The following is a 19,664-nucleotide window of genomic DNA, read 5'->3' on the forward strand; positions in this document are numbered from 1 at the left end:
TTATACAAATAAGAGTGAATAAATAATAATAATAATAATAATAATAATAATAATCCCTCTCTGTCTCAAAAAAAGAATAATAATAAAAATAATAATTATAATATTAATAATCTCCCTCTCTCTCTCTCTCTCTCTCTCTGTGTCTCAAAAAAAAATTAAATGAATAATAATAAAAATAATAATATTAATAATCTCTCTCTGTCTCTCTCTCTCAAGAATACTACTACTACTAATAATCTCTCTCTCTCTGTGTCTCAAAAACATTAAATAAATAATAATAAAAATAATAATATTAATAATCTCTCTCTCTCTCTGTCTCAAATTTTTTTAATGAATAATAATAAAAATAATAATATTAATAATCCCTCTCTCTCTCTCTCTCAAGAATACTACTACTACTACTACTAATGATAATAATAATCTCTCTCTCTAAATAATAATAATAATAATATTAATAATAATCTATCTTTTTCTCTCTCTCTATGTTTCAGCCTCTCTCTCGTTCTTTCTCTGTCGCTGTTTCAGTCATTTTGTGGGGCCACAGAGACGGTTTCTCATTTATTCCTGAAGTGTTCCCGGTTAAGCTCATTGCTATACCTTGTAAAGGAATGGAGTCAAGCTATTCAAGGGTCTTTTAATATCTGTGACTTTATTTACGGACCAAAGTACTCTGTCTCCAAAAAAGAAAAAATTGTTATTTTGAATTTTTTGTTTGGAGCAGCTAAGTTAGCGATCTGGTGCACTAGAAAAAATAAGATCAAAGGAAATGAAGGGACAAATCCGGTGTTAATGGTGAGAGGATTGATTTTAAAAAGGTTAAAACTAGAATATGCATATCATGAGCTGAATGGTGATGTGGAATCTTTCTTTTTAAAATGGGGGGTTGGGGGATATATTTGTGAATCAGATGAGCAGTGTGGCTTTATGTTTAATTTGTGATGTAAGACATTTTTGGTGGTGGGATGTGGTTTTTCATGTGTACCAAATCTGAAGTACTTTTAAAACAAGTATGAAGTAAATTAATGTATGAAATTATATAAAGGTGTTTTAAAAGTCAAAGTCTGTCTCGTTCTCTCTCTCTCTCGCTATGTTTTAGTCTCTCTATACTCTCTCTCGCTCTTTACATATACTTAATAGCAGCGTAGCACGAGTACGCAGCACTATGCGTGTATATGAGTACGCAGCACTATGCGTGTATATGAGTACGCAGCACTATGCGTGTATATGAGTACGCAGCACTATGCGTGTATATGAGTACGCAGCACTATGCGTGTATATGAGTACGCAGCACTATGCGTGTATATGTGTACGCAGCACTATGCGTGTATATGTGTACGCAGCACTATGCGTGTATATGTGTACGCAGCACTATGCGTGTATATGAGTACGCAGCACTATGCGTGTATATGTGTACGCAGCACTATGCGTGTATACGAGTACGCAGCACTATGCGTGTATATGAGTACGCAGCACTATGCGTGTATATGAGTACGCAGCACTATGCGTGTATATGTGTACGCAGCACTATGCGTGTATATGAGTACGCAGCACTATGCGTGTATATGAGTACGCAGCACTATGCGTGTATATGTGTACGCAGCACTATGCGTGTATATGTGTACGCAGCACTATGCGTGTATATGTGTACGCAGCACTATGCGTGTATATGAGTACGCAGCACTATGCGTGTATATGTGTACGCAGCACTATGCGTGTATATGAGTACGCAGCACTATGCGTGTATATGAGTACGCAGCACTATGCGTGTATATGTGTACGCAGCACTATGCGTGTATATGTGTACGCAGCACTATGCGTGTATATGTGTACGCAGCACTATGCGTGTATATGAGTACGCAGCACTATGCGTGTATATGTGTACGCAGCACTATGCGTGTATATGAGTACGCAGCACTATGCGTGTATATGAGTACGCAGCACTATGCGTGTATATGTGTACGCAGCACTATGCGTGTATATGAGTACGCAGCACTATGCGTGTATATGTGTACGCAGCACTATGCGTGTATATGAGTACGCAGCACTATGCGTGTATATGAGTACGCAGCACTATGCGTGTATATGTGTACGCAGCACTATGCGTGTATATGAGTACGCAGCACTATGCGTGTATATGAGTACGCAGCACTATGCGTGTATATGTGTACGCAGCACTATGCGTGTATATGAGTACGCAGCACTATGTGTGTATATGAGTACGCAGCACTATGCGTGTATATGAGTACGCAGCACTATGCGTGTATATGAGTACGCAGCACTATGCGTGTATATGAGTACGCAGCACTATGTGTGTATATGAGTACGCAGCACTATGCGTGTATATGTGTACGCAGCACTATGCGTGTATATGAGTACGCAGCACTATGCGTGTATATGTGTACGCAGCACTATGCGTGTATATGAGTACGCAGCACTATGCGTGTATATGAGTACGCAGCACTATGCGTGTATATGAGTACGCAGCACTATGTGTGTATATGAGTACGCAGCACTATGCGTGTATATGTGTACGCAGCACTATGCGTGTATATGAGTACGCAGCACTATGCGTGTATATGAGTACGCAGCACTATGCGTGTATATGTGTACGCAGCACTATGCGTGTATATGAGTACGCAGCACTATGCGTGTATATGAGTACGCAGCACTATGCGTGTATATGTGTACGCAGCACTATGCGTGTATATGTGTACGCAGCACTATGCGTGTATATGTGTACGCAGCACTATGCGTGTATATGTGTACGCAGCACTATGCGTGTATATGTGTACGCAGCACTATGCGTGTATATGTGTACGCAGCACTATGCGTGTATATGAGTACGCAGCACTATGCGTGTATATGAGTACGCAGCACTATGCGTGTATATGAGTACGCAGCACTATGCGTGTATATGTGTACGCAGCACTATGCGTGTATATGAGTACGCAGCACTATGCGTGTATATGTGTACGCAGCACTATGCGTGTATATGAGTACGCAGCACTATGCGTGTATATGTGTACGCAGCACTATGCGTGTATATGAGTACGCAGCACTATGCGTGTATATGTGTACGCAGCACTATGCGTGTATATGTGTACGCAGCACTATGCGTGTATATGAGTACGCAGCACTATGCGTGTATATGAGTACGCAGCACTATGCGTGTATATGAGTACGCAGCACTATGCGTGTATATGAGTACGCAGCACTATGCGTGTATATGAGTACGCAGCACTATGCGTGTATATGTGTACGCAGCACTATGCGTGTATATGTGTACGCAGCACTATGCGTGTATATGAGTACGCAGCACTATGCGTGTATATGTGTACGCAGCACTATGCGTGTATATGTGTACGCAGCACTATGCATGTATATGAGTACGCAGCACTATGCGTGTATATGTGTACGCAGCACTATGCGTGTATATGTGTAAACAGCACTATGCGTGTATATGAGTACGCAGCACTATGCGTGTATATGTGTACGCAGCACTATGCGTGTATATGAGTACGCAGCACTATGCGTGTATATGAGTACGCAGCACTATGCGTGTATATGAGTACGCAGCACTATGCGTGTATATGTGTACGCAGCACTATGCGTGTATATGTGTACGCAGCACTATGCGTGTATATGTGTACGCAGCACTATGCGTGTATATGTGTACGCAGCACTATGCGTGTATATGTGTACGCAGCACTATGCGTGTATATGAGTACGCAGCACTATGCGTGTATATGAGTACGCAGCACTATGCGTGTATATGAGTACGCAGCACTATGCGTGTATATGTGTACGCAGCACTATGCGTGTATATGAGTACGCAGCACTATGCGTGTATATGAGTACGCAGCACTATGCGTGTATATGAGTACGCAGCACTATGCGTGTATATGAGTACGCAGCACTATGCGTGTATATGAGTACGCAGCACTATGCGTGTATATGAGTACGCAGCACTATGCGTGTATATGTGTACGCAGCACTATGCGTGTATATGAGTACGCAGCACTATGCGTGTATATGAGTACGCAGCACTATGCGTGTATATGAGTACGCAGCACTATGCGTGTATATGAGTACGCAGCACTATGCGTGTATATGTGTACGCAGCACTATGCGTGTATATGAGTACGCAGCACTATGCGTGTATATGAGTACGCAGCACTATGCGTGTATATGTGTACGCAGCACTATGCGTGTATATGAGTACGCAGCACTATGCGTGTATATGTGTACGCAGCACTATGCGTGTATATGAGTACGCAGCACTATGCGTGTATATGTGTACGCAGCACTATGCGTGTATATGAGTACGCAGCACTATGCGTGTATATGAGTACGCAGCACTATGCGTGTATATGTGTACGCAGCACTATGCGTGTATATGTGTACGCAGCACTATGCGTGTATATGAGTACGCAGCACTATGCGTGTATATGTGTACGCAGCACTATGCGTGTATATGAGTACGCAGCACTATGCGTGTATATGTGTACGCAGCACTATGCGTGTATATGAGTACGCAGCACTATGCGTGTATATGTGTACGCAGCACTATGCGTGTATATGAGTACGCAGCACTATGTGTGTATATGAGTACGCAGCACTATGCGTGTATATGAGTACGCAGCACTATGCGTGTATATGTGTACGCAGCACTATGCGTGTATATGAGTACGCAGCACTATGCGTGTATATGAGTACGCAGCACTATGCGTGTATATGTGTACGCAGCACTATGCGTGTATATGTGTACGCAGCACTATGCGTGTATATGTGTACGCAGCACTATGCGTGTATATGTGTACGCAGCACTATGCGTGTATATGTGTACGCAGCACTATGCGTGTATATGTGTACGCAGCACTATGCATGTATATGAGTACGCAGCACTATGCGTGTATATGAGTACGCAGCACTATGCGTGTATATGTGTACGCAGCACTATGCGTGTATATGAGTACGCAGCACTATGCGTGTATATGAGTACGCAGCACTATGCGTGTATATGTGTACGCAGCACTATGCGTGTATATGTGTACGCAGCACTATGCGTGTATATGTGTACGCAGCACTATGCGTGTATATGAGTACGCAGCACTATGCGTGTATATGTGTACGCAGCACTATGCGTGTATATGTGTACGCAGCACTATGCGTGTATATGAGTACGCAGCACTATGTGTGTATATGTGTACGCAGCACTATGCGTGTATATGTGTACGCAGCACTATGCGTGTATATGTGTACGCAGCACTATGCGTGTATATGAGTACGCAGCACTATGCGTGTATATGTGTACGCAGCACTATGCGTGTATATGTGTACGCAGCACTATGCGTGTATATGAGTACGCAGCACTATGTGTGTATATGTGTACGCAGCACTATGCGTGTATATGTGTACGCAGCACTATGCGTGTATATGAGTACGCAGCACTATGCGTGTATATGTGTACGCAGCACTATGCGTGTATATGTGTACGCAGCACTATGCGTGTATATGTGTACGCAGCACTATGCGTGTATATGTGTACGCAGCACTATGCGTGTATATGTGTACGCAGCACTATGCATGTATATGTGTACGCAGCACTATGCATGTATATGAGTACGCAGCACTATGCGTGTATATGAGTACGCAGCACTATGCGTGTATATGTGTACGCAGCACTATGCGTGTATATGTGTACGCAGCACTATGCGTGTATATGTGTACGCAGCACTATGCGTGTATATGTGTACGCAGCACTATGCGTGTATATGTGTACGCAGCACTATGCATGTATATGAGTACGCAGCACTATGCGTGTATATGAGTACGCAGCACTATGCGTGTATATGTGTACGCAGCACTATGCGTGTATATGTGTACGCAGCACTATGCGTGTATATGTGTACGCAGCACTATGCGTGTATATGTGTACGCAGCACTATGCGTGTATACGAGTACGCAGCACTATGCGTGTATATGAGTACGCAGCACTATGCGTGTATATGTGTACGCAGCACTATGCGTGTATATGTGTACGCAGCACTATGCGTGTATATGTGTACGCAGCACTATGCGTGTATATGTGTACGCAGCACTATGCGTGTATATGTGTACGCAGCACTATGCGTGTATATGTGTACGCAGCACTATGCGTGTATATGAGTACGCAGCACTATGTGTGTATATGAGTATGCAGCACTATGCGTGTATATGTGTACGCAGCACTATGCGTGTATATGTGTACGCAGCACTATGCGTGTATATGTGTACGCAGCACTATGCGTGTATATGAGTACGCAGCACTATGCGTGTATATGTGTACGCAGCACTATGCGTGTATATGAGTATGCAGCACTATGCGTGTATATGTGTACGCAGCACTATGCATGTATATGAGTACGCAGCACTATGCGTGTATATGTGTACGCAGCACTATGCGTGTACAGGTGCTGGTCAACGAATTAGAATAATTTGAAATAGTGCATTCATGAAATTCTTTGAATGCATTTTTTGTGCAGAAAGCAAATCAGGTGTTCACCGCACCTGTCCTACTCGTTAGACTAATCACAGAACTCGTTACCTGGAAAAAAATTTGCTCAGCTGAGCTTTCCAAAAGGCCCATTTAGGCCATTTAACTGTGACACTGTTGTTTTATTGAATTAGAATAATGGAGAAACCGTTTCATTGAATTAGAATAAATGCTCGAATTTTTGTTTTCTGTGAAGAGTGTTCACTGTGCAGTATAAAGTCAGGGTTGAGAAGAATTTCTTAGTTGTAAAATCAATCATGGGTAAGCAGCGCGACCTCTCAACCGGAATAGTGGCTCAAATTCAAGCCCTTCGCCAACAAGGCTTGACCCAAACTAAAATTGCTGAGCAGCTCGGCATCAGCCAGTCTTCCGTCTGCAAAGCTCTCAAGAAAAACTGCAGCAAGCGCACCAACTGTTCCGGCGTCCGAAAAACTTCTGCTCGCGACAACAAACAGCTGAGAAAGATCGCAGTCAGCAACCGGTTCAAGTCCACTTCCGAGCTCACCGACTTGTGGAACAAGCAGACCGGCGCTGACGTCTCCAGATCAACCACTTACCGTCGTCTGCGCGAACTCGGCTTCAAATCTCGCGTTGCAGCAGCAGAACCGATGCTGAACAAGAAACAAATGGAGAAACGGCTGAAGTGAGCCAAAGAACACAGCGAGTGGACTGCTGAAGCATCTCCTTCGGTGACCAAGGTCCTCGTGTCTGGCGTCGTGGTGGCGAAACCTACAACCACGAGTGCGTGAAAAGATCTGTCAAGTTTCCCCAGAGCGTTATGGTCTGGGGATGCATGTCCGCTCGAGGTGTAGGGAAACTCTGCTTCCTCAAGAAGACTGTCAATGCTGCCGTATATCAAGATGTTCTGGAAACGTTCCTGATTCCGACTGTTGAGGAACAGTTCGGCGAAGAAGACTTCATATTTCAACAGGATCTTGCACCGGCTCATGCGGCAAAGTCGACCAAAGATTGGTTCACTAAAAAACAGCTTGAAGTTTTGGCATGGCCGGCCAACTCGCCTGACCTCAATGTTATTGAAAACCTTTGGGCCATCGTCAAGCGGAAAATTCGCGACAGAAAGCCTACTACGCTGGACCAACTGAAGCAGAACATCGCCACTGCCTGGGAAGCTGTGAGTGCGGAAACTTGCGACAAGCTGGTCAAATCGATGCCGCGGAGACTTCAGGCAGTCATACAAGCCAAGGGGGCAGCCACAAAATACTGAGAAAGTGATGATTGTAATTATAATAAAAATTATTCTAATTCAATGAAACGGTTTCTCCATTATTCTAATTCAATAAAACAACAGTGTCACAGTTAAATGGCCTAAATGGGCCTTTTGGAAAGCTCAGCTGAGCAAATTTTTTTCCAGGTAACGAGTTCTGTGATTAGTCTAACGAGTAGGACAGGTGCGGTGAACACCTGATTTGCTTTCTACACAAAAAATGCATTCAAAGAATTTCATGATAGCACTATTTCAAATTATTCTAATTCGTTGACCAGCACCTGTATATGAGTACGCAGCACTATGCGTGTATATGAGTATGCAGCACTATGCGTGTATATGTGTACGCAGCACTATGCATGTATATGAGTACGCAGCACTATGCGTGTATATGTGTACGCAGCACTATGCGTGTATATGAGTACGCAGCACTATGCGTGTATATGTGTACGCAGCACTATGCGTGTATATGAGTACGCAGCACTATGCGTGTATATGTGTACGCAGCACTATGCGTGTATATGAGTACGCAGCACTATGCGTGTATATGTGTACGCAGCACTATGCGTGTATATGAGTACGCAGCACTATGCGTGTATATGTGTACGCAGCACTATGCGTGTATATGAGTACGCATGCCAGTGTTTAGTTTTGCGTACCATTTCATACGCATGGGAAATGAGACTGGGTTGATATGCGGCGAGAATGCGCAGTTGTGGCGCTGCAAACGGACCAAAGAGTCTAAATGTGGCAAGAGTGCACGGTTGTAGCGCAGAAAACGGGCCAAAGAGTCTAACAACTCCAAAAAAAACGAAAAATGGACAGCAAATACAGAAAATTTCAGGCATGTTGGGAAAATTACTATTTTTAAACTAGTATAATATTAAGAGACATTATTTGAAAAATCTAAGTTTACACAACACTGTCAAAGATAGATAAAGATAGTAACTCAAGTAAAATGATGTGTAAATGATAGTAATTAAGGAAATGTTTTATTATAAGTAGTTATTTCATTATTTGTTTCATTGTTTTTTGAGTCTGTGGCCTGTGACTGCACATATATTTCTCCTTCTCACCCACAACAAAAAAAAGTTTGGACACCCCTGGTCTAGGTTGTATTCAGTCAGTGGAACACCTGTGTTTTCCGCTGCCAAGATAGGAGTCTTGGATTTTTCAGTTTTTTTTGAAGCTGTTGCACTATACAAAGAATTACCCTGATAAGGACTCGTATTAAGAGGGGTTTTGTTACATGGTGGAAAATTGGACTAAAATGGGGAGTAACTTCCTCAGGTAACTTGCATTTTAAAATTTTGAATTTAAGTCAAGAACCCAACCAAATAAGAAAGAATTGCCATTACGCATGTATAAACAATAGGTACACATGAAAAAAAAAAAAAACGCATTTGTTATATAAATAAACATATTTACTGTTTTTTCCCCACCCACATCAACAGGGTGGACCAGGTCTGTGAAGATCTGTCCAATAGGAGACCAGTTCATCTGGGTTAAAGGTTATTACAGCGATTAGCGTGGAGTAGTAGCATCGATCGTACTGTGGAGGTGGATGGACCACAAACTGGTCAATGTCTGGAGGTTCTGTGGGAGCTATGTTGAGTCGTTCGAGACACAAGGCGATGTAGGCGTCCTCTATGAAAATGGGTTTAATTTCTTTGGACACTTTTAGTATCTTCTCTGGCAGGTCCATGGACATTATGTAGCACATTCCTAGAGGGTACGGCGGGAACACGTCATTGGGATACACTTCTGGAGGGATGTAAAACTTACTGTCTGGATCTCTGATTACAACATTGTTATGCCAAACACGACCAGTAATGTAGTTGCTGTGAGGAGTGTCTGGGTTCAGCAGCATCCTCACAAGATCTTTGATGTTCAGCAGCATGTCGTCGTCCACTTTAACTGCGAAGAAAGCCTGGGGGCAGCGATCTTTCAGCCACTCCAGCATCACCATGGTTTTAATGGTCAGGTTCCTGTAGGAGTCTATGAAGGTGCTCTGCAGAAGGTCCTGGTGCTGCAGGTTCTCCTCATATATGCGGCGCTGTTGAGCTTTTGAGTCGTTTCCACTAGGCAAGCCCAGCAGAAACAGAACCAGCACTGTTCTGTCTTTAACCAGGTCGTCATTCCCCCACGTGCTCCGGATAGCATTACGGGATTCCACATTGTGGAGAGCAGCCGGAACAATTACCACCATGAAGGGATTGTACTGGGTGCACTTCTCTGGATGGTCCAGGATGAAGCGGTATTTGTGGGGGTAAGCCACGTGGTACGGTCCTGGATCCTCATGCCTCTCAAACTCAATCTCCTCATCCTCCCAGTGCGGGGCCCTGACGGAGTAAAGCAAACACATCGTCCCACCCACAAGCAGAACAAAAAGGCTCCACTTGCGACTGCATCTGAATTGGACACAAGTTCTCCACTGCATCTGGACACAACAGAGAGAAAAAGAAAGCAAATTTCAGGACAGTTCAGTAATACTTTCTTTGAGTATCAGTGGGAAATACTGCTTTATTTGCGTCCCTTCAAATTCAAATTAATAAAACAATTTCTACCAAATTTGGAATCACCAAACATGTCAAACAGGTTTCAAGTCAGACTCAGCCTCTTTTCTAAGCAACTTTTCATCAATGCACTCTAAGGAAAGTGCCAGATCCTCAGCTCCTATACATCAGCCAACAAACATCTGTGTTGACCAACATCACAGCTGGAGTGATCGAGAGAAAGAGTGCCATCTATCCACTCAAAAGAGCAAAAGAGTAAGGACGTGACACTCAGACTCTGGCTGCTGATGGTGAAGCAGCATGATCCAAGATTGAACTGGCGATCCCCATATTATATGGACTATTTTATCCAGTGAAAACAAATTTGGGAGCAGACCAAAACAATCGTACTGAGACCTGCAAGGGATGGTGGTCTCAGTCCGGGTCCAAAAGAACCCTGAAGTGTTTTGTGTGTGGTGAGAACCTTAGCTGGTCTTGATCCGACCCAGCTAACAAATATACGTCTCATATTTGAGCTAAACGGCAGTTCAGGTGCAGTTTAACCTGATTTATTACCCAGATCATTTCTACAGCTAAACAAATGCTAGCTCTTCTTCTGCTCCATGTTAAGCTGTTTTCATACTGAATGCATTATGTGCAGCACTCGCTGCTTACATCTGTGCAACTCCACTTACCAATGAAACTGCGTGGACACCATGCTACCAATTAAAAACAGTGTTTTAGAGTTAATTTTTCAGTGTTCAGTGTTAAACCAGCTTCACACGGTATAAATATACGGGCCGATCTGGAACACAGGAACTTCTTGCTTTATTGCTGTACTTCATCAGGAGGCTCGGGTCCTTCAAGATCTGCCAGAAACTCCTGCTGATGTTCTACCAGTCTGTGGTAGCCAGCGTCCTCTTTTATGCCGTAGTGTATTGGGGAGGCAGCATCAGCACGAGGAGCTCATTTAGTGGCATGTGTCTGTCTGTCTGTCTGTCTATCTATCTATCTAGAACAGAATAGAATGGCAATAGAATAGGAAGCAGGGTAATATATTTTTTAATACCATTGATTTCAGAAGACATAATAAATTAACAGGTGTTCCAATACTTTTGTCCATATATTGTATGTTACCATTATTTTAGTGTTTTCCAGATTGAAAGATCTCAAATGTCCCTGGATGTCCAGTTTTAGACCAGACTGACTCTGAGACATAATCGATTCTCCATCCTTATAATATTCCAACAGGGCATGTAATACAGTCTGTTTTTAAATGTAAACTTTTTCCTTCTCTTGTACAGTGGTGTGAAAATGTGCTTGCCCTTTCATGATTTTTTGCATGTTTGTCGCTCTTAAATGTTTCAGATCATCAAACAAGTTTAAATATTAGTCAAAGACAACACAAGTAAACACAAAGTGGAGTTTTTAAACCCAAACCTGCATGGCCCTGTGTGAAAAAGTGTTTTGCTCCCTAAACCTTCTAACTGGTTGTTCCCCCCCCCCCTAGCAGCAAGAACTGAAATCAAGCGTTTGCTGTAGTAAGTCTTTCACACCACCGTGGCGGAGTTTTGTTTCACTCTTCTTTACAGAAATGTTGTAATTTCTCCATACTGGGGTTTTTCAGATCATGAACCGTCTTTTTAAGGTAATGACATGGCGTCTCAGTAGGATTCAGGTCAGGACTTTAGTAGATCATAATGTCTAGCTTTTGAGTATCTTTTAGTCTACTTCTCTTTCTCAGGCAGGTTCTATTTAAGTGGTTTCTTGATTGGGAATCAGGCCTGGGCATGGCAAATCAAGCTGATGTGTGATAAACTACAGTTTTGTTTTAAAATACACAAGTTATGTTTTAAGGGGGGGGGGGGGCTTTTATTACACACAGGGCCATGCAGGGTTTATTTCTACCTTAATAATAAAAAAAACCTTCATTTAATGGACCAATATGTAACTTATTTTCAGTAGTAAATGATAAAATGATCAGGACGTATCATCTGATATTAAGGAAACATGTTGAGTTAAAGCACTGGCAGCTCTTGTCAGCTGGGCTTTGGCCAGTAAGTTCCTATTTGAAGTGTGCAGGCCGTCCTGGGGATCTGTGTTTGTTTTGGCCTCTGACTTCTGCTGCTGCTCTTCCCCAGCACTAACCCCACCCCCGAGGCGGCCAGCATGTACAGAACTACTGTGAGCGATCAGTGTTACAGCACAGAAGCTAGCAAGCAGGGCTGGTTCAGTTAAACCTTAACTGCTACACAGCCTAAAACACCTCAGTATGTCTCAAAAAGGAATAAGACAAGAGTAAATATTGGTAGTGAGTTTAAAGGGTTGAGACTTAGAGCTTAAAAAGACTACAAGACCGACCCAGAGCAGGTAAGCTAACTTAACAGGCTAGCTAATTTAGCTAAGTCAGATAATGTATCACCACAACTAGATGTTCTTACTAGAGGCTGGTGTTTAAATTAATTTAAAAATTGAGTGTTCACATTCATATCAGTGGTCTGTGTGCTGCTGGGATAACAAGGCAGGGGGTTCCTGAGAGAGACAGATAGCTTAGCAAGGTGTAGCTGTCTCTCAGGCGTGGAGCCCGGGCGGTGCTGAGGTCTGTCTCAGGTGGTCCAGCGCAGCACAGTAAATCTTTAGCTCTCTCTCGTGTAACATACAGTCAATATAGCGCTAGATACAGGTTTTAGAAGAGTATAGAATTGCTCTATTTCTCCTCGTACTCTACACTCTACGCCTCTCCTACCTGTCTGACTGCTGTGAGCTGTTTCACCCACTTCCTACAGAATGTACCTTTAAAAACTGCGTTTTGTGTTTACTGGTGTTTTCTATGACTAGACTTAAAAATGAGCTGAAACATATAGGAGTGATGAACAGGCAAAAAATAAGAAATCATGAAGTGGGCAAACACTTTTTTAACACCACTGTGAAGTTTTGTGACACAGTAAAGACTCTGTTAAAAAGTCCAGCTGAAATTAGTGGTGAAGCTGGTTGTAATCCAGAGGAAACTTACCCTATACTGCTAAACTATCTGGCTAATGAGCTCTTGATCAGGACAGTGTGTGATGTATTAAATTTTGGTCATGGTGGATGACAAGGTTCCTCACGCTGGTCTTGGTGGTCATGCTTCTTGACCAGTTTGGTCAAGCTGGTCTACCCCACCTTGAAAGTACTGCCAATAGAACCAGTGACATAAAGAGTATATCTGTTTCTGTATGGCTTAATGACACTGTGCACTGTGTACATAAGGGATCAGGTTTTAGATTCCACCCATGTACTATTTACTGTTGCATGCCGAACTGCAAACACTATCAGGCTTAACAGTATACGCTGCTTTTTGCTTTTATGTATACTTGTCAATAGAAACCATGTACCTGTACTTTAAGTTTGGTATGACGTAATTGTTGTAATATTGGTATAATTTTGGTTAGTAGAGCTCCAATATGTACTTTGGTTTATTATAGTTACACTACTGTATACTAATAGCCCATATTTAAAACAGTTAACACACTGTAGGCAAACAAATATGATACACAATATGATATGATACAATATGATACACTTTCTCGCCACTGTGCCAAATGTGGACACACACACACACACACACACACGCACACGCACAACAGTCTAACTGTAGTAATATTGTTTCAGACTGATTATCCGCCACTGTCCACTGTTTAAACTGGAGAGAGAGAGAGACGAGCTGTTGGTCAGTCTGTATGTTGATATTAAAGCCAGTGTGCTGGACTAGTACTGTCTGTATATGTAATTATATGTGCTGATTAATGTTAGAGAATAATACACTCAGTCTTCAGGTGAGAGAATGAGTTCAAAATGATGACTTCATTACCCACAGTACTGTGGTCAGATGCCCTGAATAATCTATAACAGGGTTTGAGTAGCTTCTTCTTTTAGCTATTAAAAATAGACTAGATAACAGAGAGTGCAGCTGTGGGAGGAAAGTTTGATACAAAGCTGGGGATTCAGTGCTTTCCTCTCAGGCAGTGCTGCTGGTGGTGACTAACTTCACATGTTTTAGAGAAGACATGGGTTTTTTTCTCTCACCCTGCAAGTGTCGGGAGGGGAGTCCAAGTGAACGAGTTGAGCACTTGGCATTGGAGACACTGGGGTAAAATTCAAATGATAAATATGACAGTATATTAATTTAAAATGAACACTTAGGGAAAGGTTAACATAGCCAACTGACGTACCATGTACATTTGGGAGTTGTGAGGAAACCCGAGGAGCCAGAGTTTATTTAATTTTTAAACCTCACCCACTAGATTGCACTCTCCATCACACAGATCATGCATCCTTGGTGATCCAAAAACAAATTATTTCCAAAACACATAGCTGGTGTTTTACATGCATCTCCAGTGGCCGCTCATCTTAAAACTTTTCCGCTGGAGGCGGAGCCAGTGACAGTAAGAGTCTTCCAGTTTTTTTTTGGATAGAGTCCTCAGCCTAAATCCAGATTACATTACATTACATTACATTACATTTGGCAGACGCTTTTGTCCAAAGTGACTTATAGTGAAGTACAAAAGTAATAAATTAAAGGTAAAACATCTTTAGACAGGGCTTAAAGGAGGTCAAAGGGAAATAATAGGATAGAGAAGTGAAGGAGGGGAAGAAGGAAATGAGGTTAGAAGTAGTTAGTGTGTTAGAGGTGTTAGGAGAGTAAGTGCTCTTTGAAGAGCTCTGTCTTCAGGAGTTTATTAAAGATAGCGAGAGATTCTCCTGATCTGGTAGTAGAAGGTAGTTAGTTAGAGGTGTTAGGAGAGTAAGTGCTCTTTGAAGAGCTCCGTCTTCAGGAGTTTATTAAAGATAGTGAGAGATTCTCCTGATCTGGTAGTAGAAGGTAGTTAGTTAGAGGTGTTAGGAGAGTAAGTGCTCTTTGAAGAGCTCTGTCTTCAGGAGTTTATTAAAGATAGTGAGAGATTCTCCTGATCTGGTAGTAGAAGGTAGTTAGTTAGAGGTGTTAGGAGAGTAAGTGCTCTTTGAAGAGCTCCGTCTTCAGGAGTTTATTAAAGATAGTGAGAGATTCTCCTGATCTGGTAGTAGAAGGTAGTTAGTTAGAGGTGTTAGGAGAGTAAGTGCTCTTTGAAGAGCTCCGTCTTCAGGAGTTTATTAAAGATAGTGAGAGATTCTCCTGATCTGGTAGTAGAAGGTAGTTAGTTAGAGGTGTTAGGAGAGTAAGTGCTCTTTGAAGAGCTCAGTCTTCAGGAGTGTATTAAAGATAGTGAGAGATTCTCCTGATCTGGTAGTAGAAGGTAGTTAGTTAGAGGTGTTAGGAGAGTAAGTGCTCTTTGAAGAGCTCAGTCTTCAGGAGTGTATTAAAGATAGTGAGAGATTCTCCTGATCTGGTAGTAGAAGGTAGTTTGTTCCACCATTGGGGAACTCTGTATGAGAACAGTCTGGATTGCTTTGTGTGAATGTTTGGTAAAGCGAGGCGACGTTCATTGGAGGAGCGCAGCGGCCGGGAGGTAGCGTAAGCCTTCAGGAGCGAGTGCAGGTAGGAAGGAGCCTGTTCTGTCATCACCTTGTAGGCGATTGTAAGAGCTTTGAATTTGATGCGAGCAGCAACCGGTAGCCAGTGGAGCTCAATGAGCAGCGGGGTGACATGTGCCCGTTTTGGCTGGTTGAAGACCAGCTGTTTTTGTTCTGTTATTTGTTTGTTGTTTGTTGTTTGTTTGTACTGAGCGGGTCAACCCGAGTAGGATGGGTTCCTCGGACTGAGTCTTGGTTCCTTCCAAGGTTTCTTCCTCTTAAAGGGAGTTTTTCCTTGCCACTGTGTCACCATAAAATTGGCATCTCTGTGGTGCTGCTCATAAGAGGCGTGGACCTGTTTTTCCTGTAAAGCGGCTTTGTGACAACCTTTGTTGTAAAAAGCGCTATATAAATAACATTGAATTGAATAAAATTGAATTGAAGACCAGACGTGCTGCTGCATTCTGGGTCATCTGGAGTGGTTTTGCTACGCAGGCCGGGAGGCCAGTTAGCAGGGCGTTGCAGTAGTCGAGGCGTGAGATGACGACTGCTTGTATCAGGACTTGGGTGGCCTGTTGCTTCAGAAACGGTCTAATTTTTCTGATGTTATTAAGCGCGAAGCGGCAGGATCGAGCAACTGATAAGACAGCTAGTTTCACTTGTGCTCCAGCCATGAGTTTCACTTTTATCCTAAAGCTTGCTATTGTAGCGTGCCCAGCTAACTCACTTGGACAGTGGATGGTGAAGTCCTGCAGCCAATTAAATTCCAGCAGGGGCAGTGATGCAGTTAATGTGGGCGGAGCTTTGTTGTCAGAGATGCATTTTATGTTATTTTATATTAGTTTACATTATTTGTTTTAAGAATGTTATTTTTAATGTTATAATGTTAGTATTCATCTTAGCTGGGAGCGTTTTGTGAGAAACACAATAACATTTTCTGTTAGCTGGGATGAAGCTCTTCTGAATCTTTTAAGACTGCTGTTAACCTAAAGTGAGTATAAAAATGCACTTTGTTATTTTGTGTTATAAAGGGCTTGATTATTACTGTCAACACAGTTATCAGATTGGATTTGCATGTCTGAACATCATTAAATATTTGCCTGAGCTGCAGTGAAATCAAGTTCAGTGTCAGTAACGTTTTAAAGCTCTTCTTGGAAACTGAACTTTCATCATTTTGTTGCATTGTGAGTGACACGTTTAAATCCAGTTACAGCTGCCAGAGCATCTGGACTGAGACACGTCTGACCAATCTGATTATTATTAGACTTCTAACTATCGCCAAATGTGGTTTAGATCTGAATTGCAAACACTGGATTTCACGCGGTTTCTGGCTGCCAAAACTGTTCAAATAAACATGAAAACAATCTAGATATGCCAAGAATCTGATTAGAGCTAGCAGTGTGAACCTAAACTGGAACATTATGAAAACTGATTTCTTTAACCTCATCAGAATTTCCAACAAACAAGACAGACACCGTATGAGGTATTAGCAGTATTATATACAGACAATCCATATTGTCTAGAAAAGATTTTAAAGATGGACCTTGATATATTTAAAGACGTTTCACTGGAATTTCAGGGGCTACAGGACCTAATATGAACAAATATTTACATATCGAAGTTTAATTTCCACTGAGATGTAACTGTTTCTCTTCCAGGACACAAAAAAGCTGAGAATTTATGAACATCACTAAAGCAATATCACATTGTGTAATCTATGTTACCTCTCACCTACTATCATTTACCTTATCTTCTGAGCACCTCTGAGGGTCCTGAATGTGACGTTGTTCATGCGTACCCAGAGCCCACGTTCCGGCTGTTCCCGGCACTCCGCCCACCCGGTCTGCACATACACACACAAGCGCTCTTGGCCTCCAGACAAACAAGAGGTGGTGGAAGAGTGTTTGCAGGTGGATTGGGATTGGTTGGCCCCTCCTTGGTCAGCTCAGTTTACCTGCTCTGCCTCTCCCACGGTCCGACGGTGGAGTATTCTTCCCCATCTAAGAACACGCCTTTTTTTATGAGCCAGAGGGATGAGGCGAGAGGCCTGTTTTTTTTTTTTTACCTGGGAATATGGAATTTGTGCACACTGTGGTGGGTTGTATTGCAAAATAGTTGAGTACTTATAGGAGTCTGTGCTTGTCTAACCTGTGTTGATGTTCCTCATTGTCTCCACACTGTGGTTATTTTTACAACTGAATGGCATCCAAGTGCTTGTGTGCTGAGGGTGTAACTTTGGGATGAATGTAGGTAAGGGTAAACAGGACCTTCAAAGGGGTCCACAAACTATTTCATTTAGCACGTAAAGTTATAGTTAAATAGTTACATAGTGAAATATAGTTGGTCCTGATTCACCTGTATCTTTCTACAATTTTTTTTAGTTTCTTTTTTTGGGATGAGTCCTAAAGTGGTTTTCTTTAGCTGACTTGCTGGGTCCAATACTTGGGCCAGTTGTATATTTTTATTGTAACCATTATTAGACTGTACTGGCAACATTAAAGCCTACAGATGAGCCTAGATAGCACAAAATTTTAGAAACTTCAATGATAATATGATTAATATACAATTTTTGGACACCGCTGTGTCTGATGCTCCTGAAAGGAAGTTACTGTTTGTGTTTTGAACCTTCTCATACAAAAAGTCAGACATGACAGTGAGTACAATTTAGATAAACAGACAAACTCAACCTTTAAATCAAGCTTTTGTATTTTTATTTAGGCTCTTATATGTTCTATCTTTATTTTATTTAGATTCGACTACTTGACTGTAATAATCTGTATGGTGGTGTTGGTCAGGCCTCCACCTCAAGATTACAGTTTAAAGTTGCATCAGCTCGTCTTTTCACAAGAGGCAATGAATTAGGCGATCAACTACAGAGCTTCTGTACTCTTGCTTCCTGTGCATTTAAAAATGTACAGTATGTCACGCTGTGTTTTATCTGCAGTGAATGTGCCATGTATCTTATTTAGCTCTCACATGTTATTTACTGTATATTGGGCTTTTGTCATATTTTCTGGAGAATACTTTGGTCAACATTTGTTTTTTTGTTTTTTTTACTCTATAAATAAAACTATAAATAAAACTATCCCTGCCTTTTTTTGCCTCTTTTCTGCCGCAAATGCAGCATCACTGCAAGTGCCGGATCCCCAGCTCTGATACATTAGCTAACAGATGCCTGCGCTGGCCAGCATCATCATGTAAGTAGTGAGGGGAGAAACCGCCATCTTCTCACCCACAGAAAGCCTGGCCAGCTTTCTCTTTTTACAACTGATGTTATAACAGGACAGAAAATCAGACAAAACACAGAACCCCCGGTGAGCAACAAAACCAGGAAAACCTCTGTCAGAACTGGAAAAGGAAGACACCTTGGGAGAAACCAAGGCTCACATTTACTATAAAGGCTAATATACTTTATAATCGGGGACCCATTCTCCTCTGGTCAGACAAATTATACATCCATTCATCCATCCATCGTCAATACCTGCTTTATCTGTCAGGAGTCAGGCAGTATAAACCCTGGTCAGACAGACACATGCAACTTATACACAAATGGTCATTATATCTCCACATATAGAAGCAGTGGAAGCAGTTAGAAAATTCCTAGTTAGAGTTTATATAAACTCTGAAGTAATCAGTAGTGGAGTGTGAGGAACTAGTTTGAGGGAGGTGGCAAAACCTGGACGATGAACAGCTGATCTGTAATGGGTGAACAGGAAGCCTGATGCCCGAGACCTTCATCAGTGAGGAGGGAACATCCATCAGCTTGAGGCCGGACAGGTTGGGAGCTAATAACTCTAATTTATTATAGTCTTTTCACATCAGTGCTCCAGAAATTCAGCCTCCACATTTATCCCATCCGTGGCAGTGAGCCAACACACTAGCTAGTGACAAGGGGCGTGAACACACCAAATTGTTTGCA

The 19,664-nt window shown here is 42.3% G+C and overlaps 1 protein-coding gene across 1 annotated transcript; it reads right to left on the bottom strand.

The window, feature by feature from the left end:
• Window positions 1–8,852: 8,852 nt before the first annotated feature.
• Window positions 8,853–17,669, bottom strand: LOC111197655 (beta-1,3-galactosyltransferase 2-like). The gene is made up of 2 exons (XM_049473278.1): window positions 17,491–17,669; window positions 8,853–10,200 (listed from the first exon to the last, which is right to left on the bottom strand). The coding sequence occupies exon 2, from the start codon at window positions 10,198–10,200 to the stop codon at window positions 9,208–9,210; it is 993 nt and encodes a 330-aa protein (XP_049329235.1). The 5' UTR covers window positions 17,491–17,669; the 3' UTR covers window positions 8,853–9,207.
• Between the last annotated feature and the right edge of the window lie 1,995 nt (window positions 17,670–19,664).

This window comes from Astyanax mexicanus, unplaced genomic scaffold (genome assembly GCF_023375975.1).
Source record: "Astyanax mexicanus isolate ESR-SI-001 unplaced genomic scaffold, AstMex3_surface scaffold_36, whole genome shotgun sequence".
NCBI lineage: Eukaryota > Metazoa > Chordata > Actinopteri > Characiformes > Acestrorhamphidae > Astyanax > Astyanax mexicanus.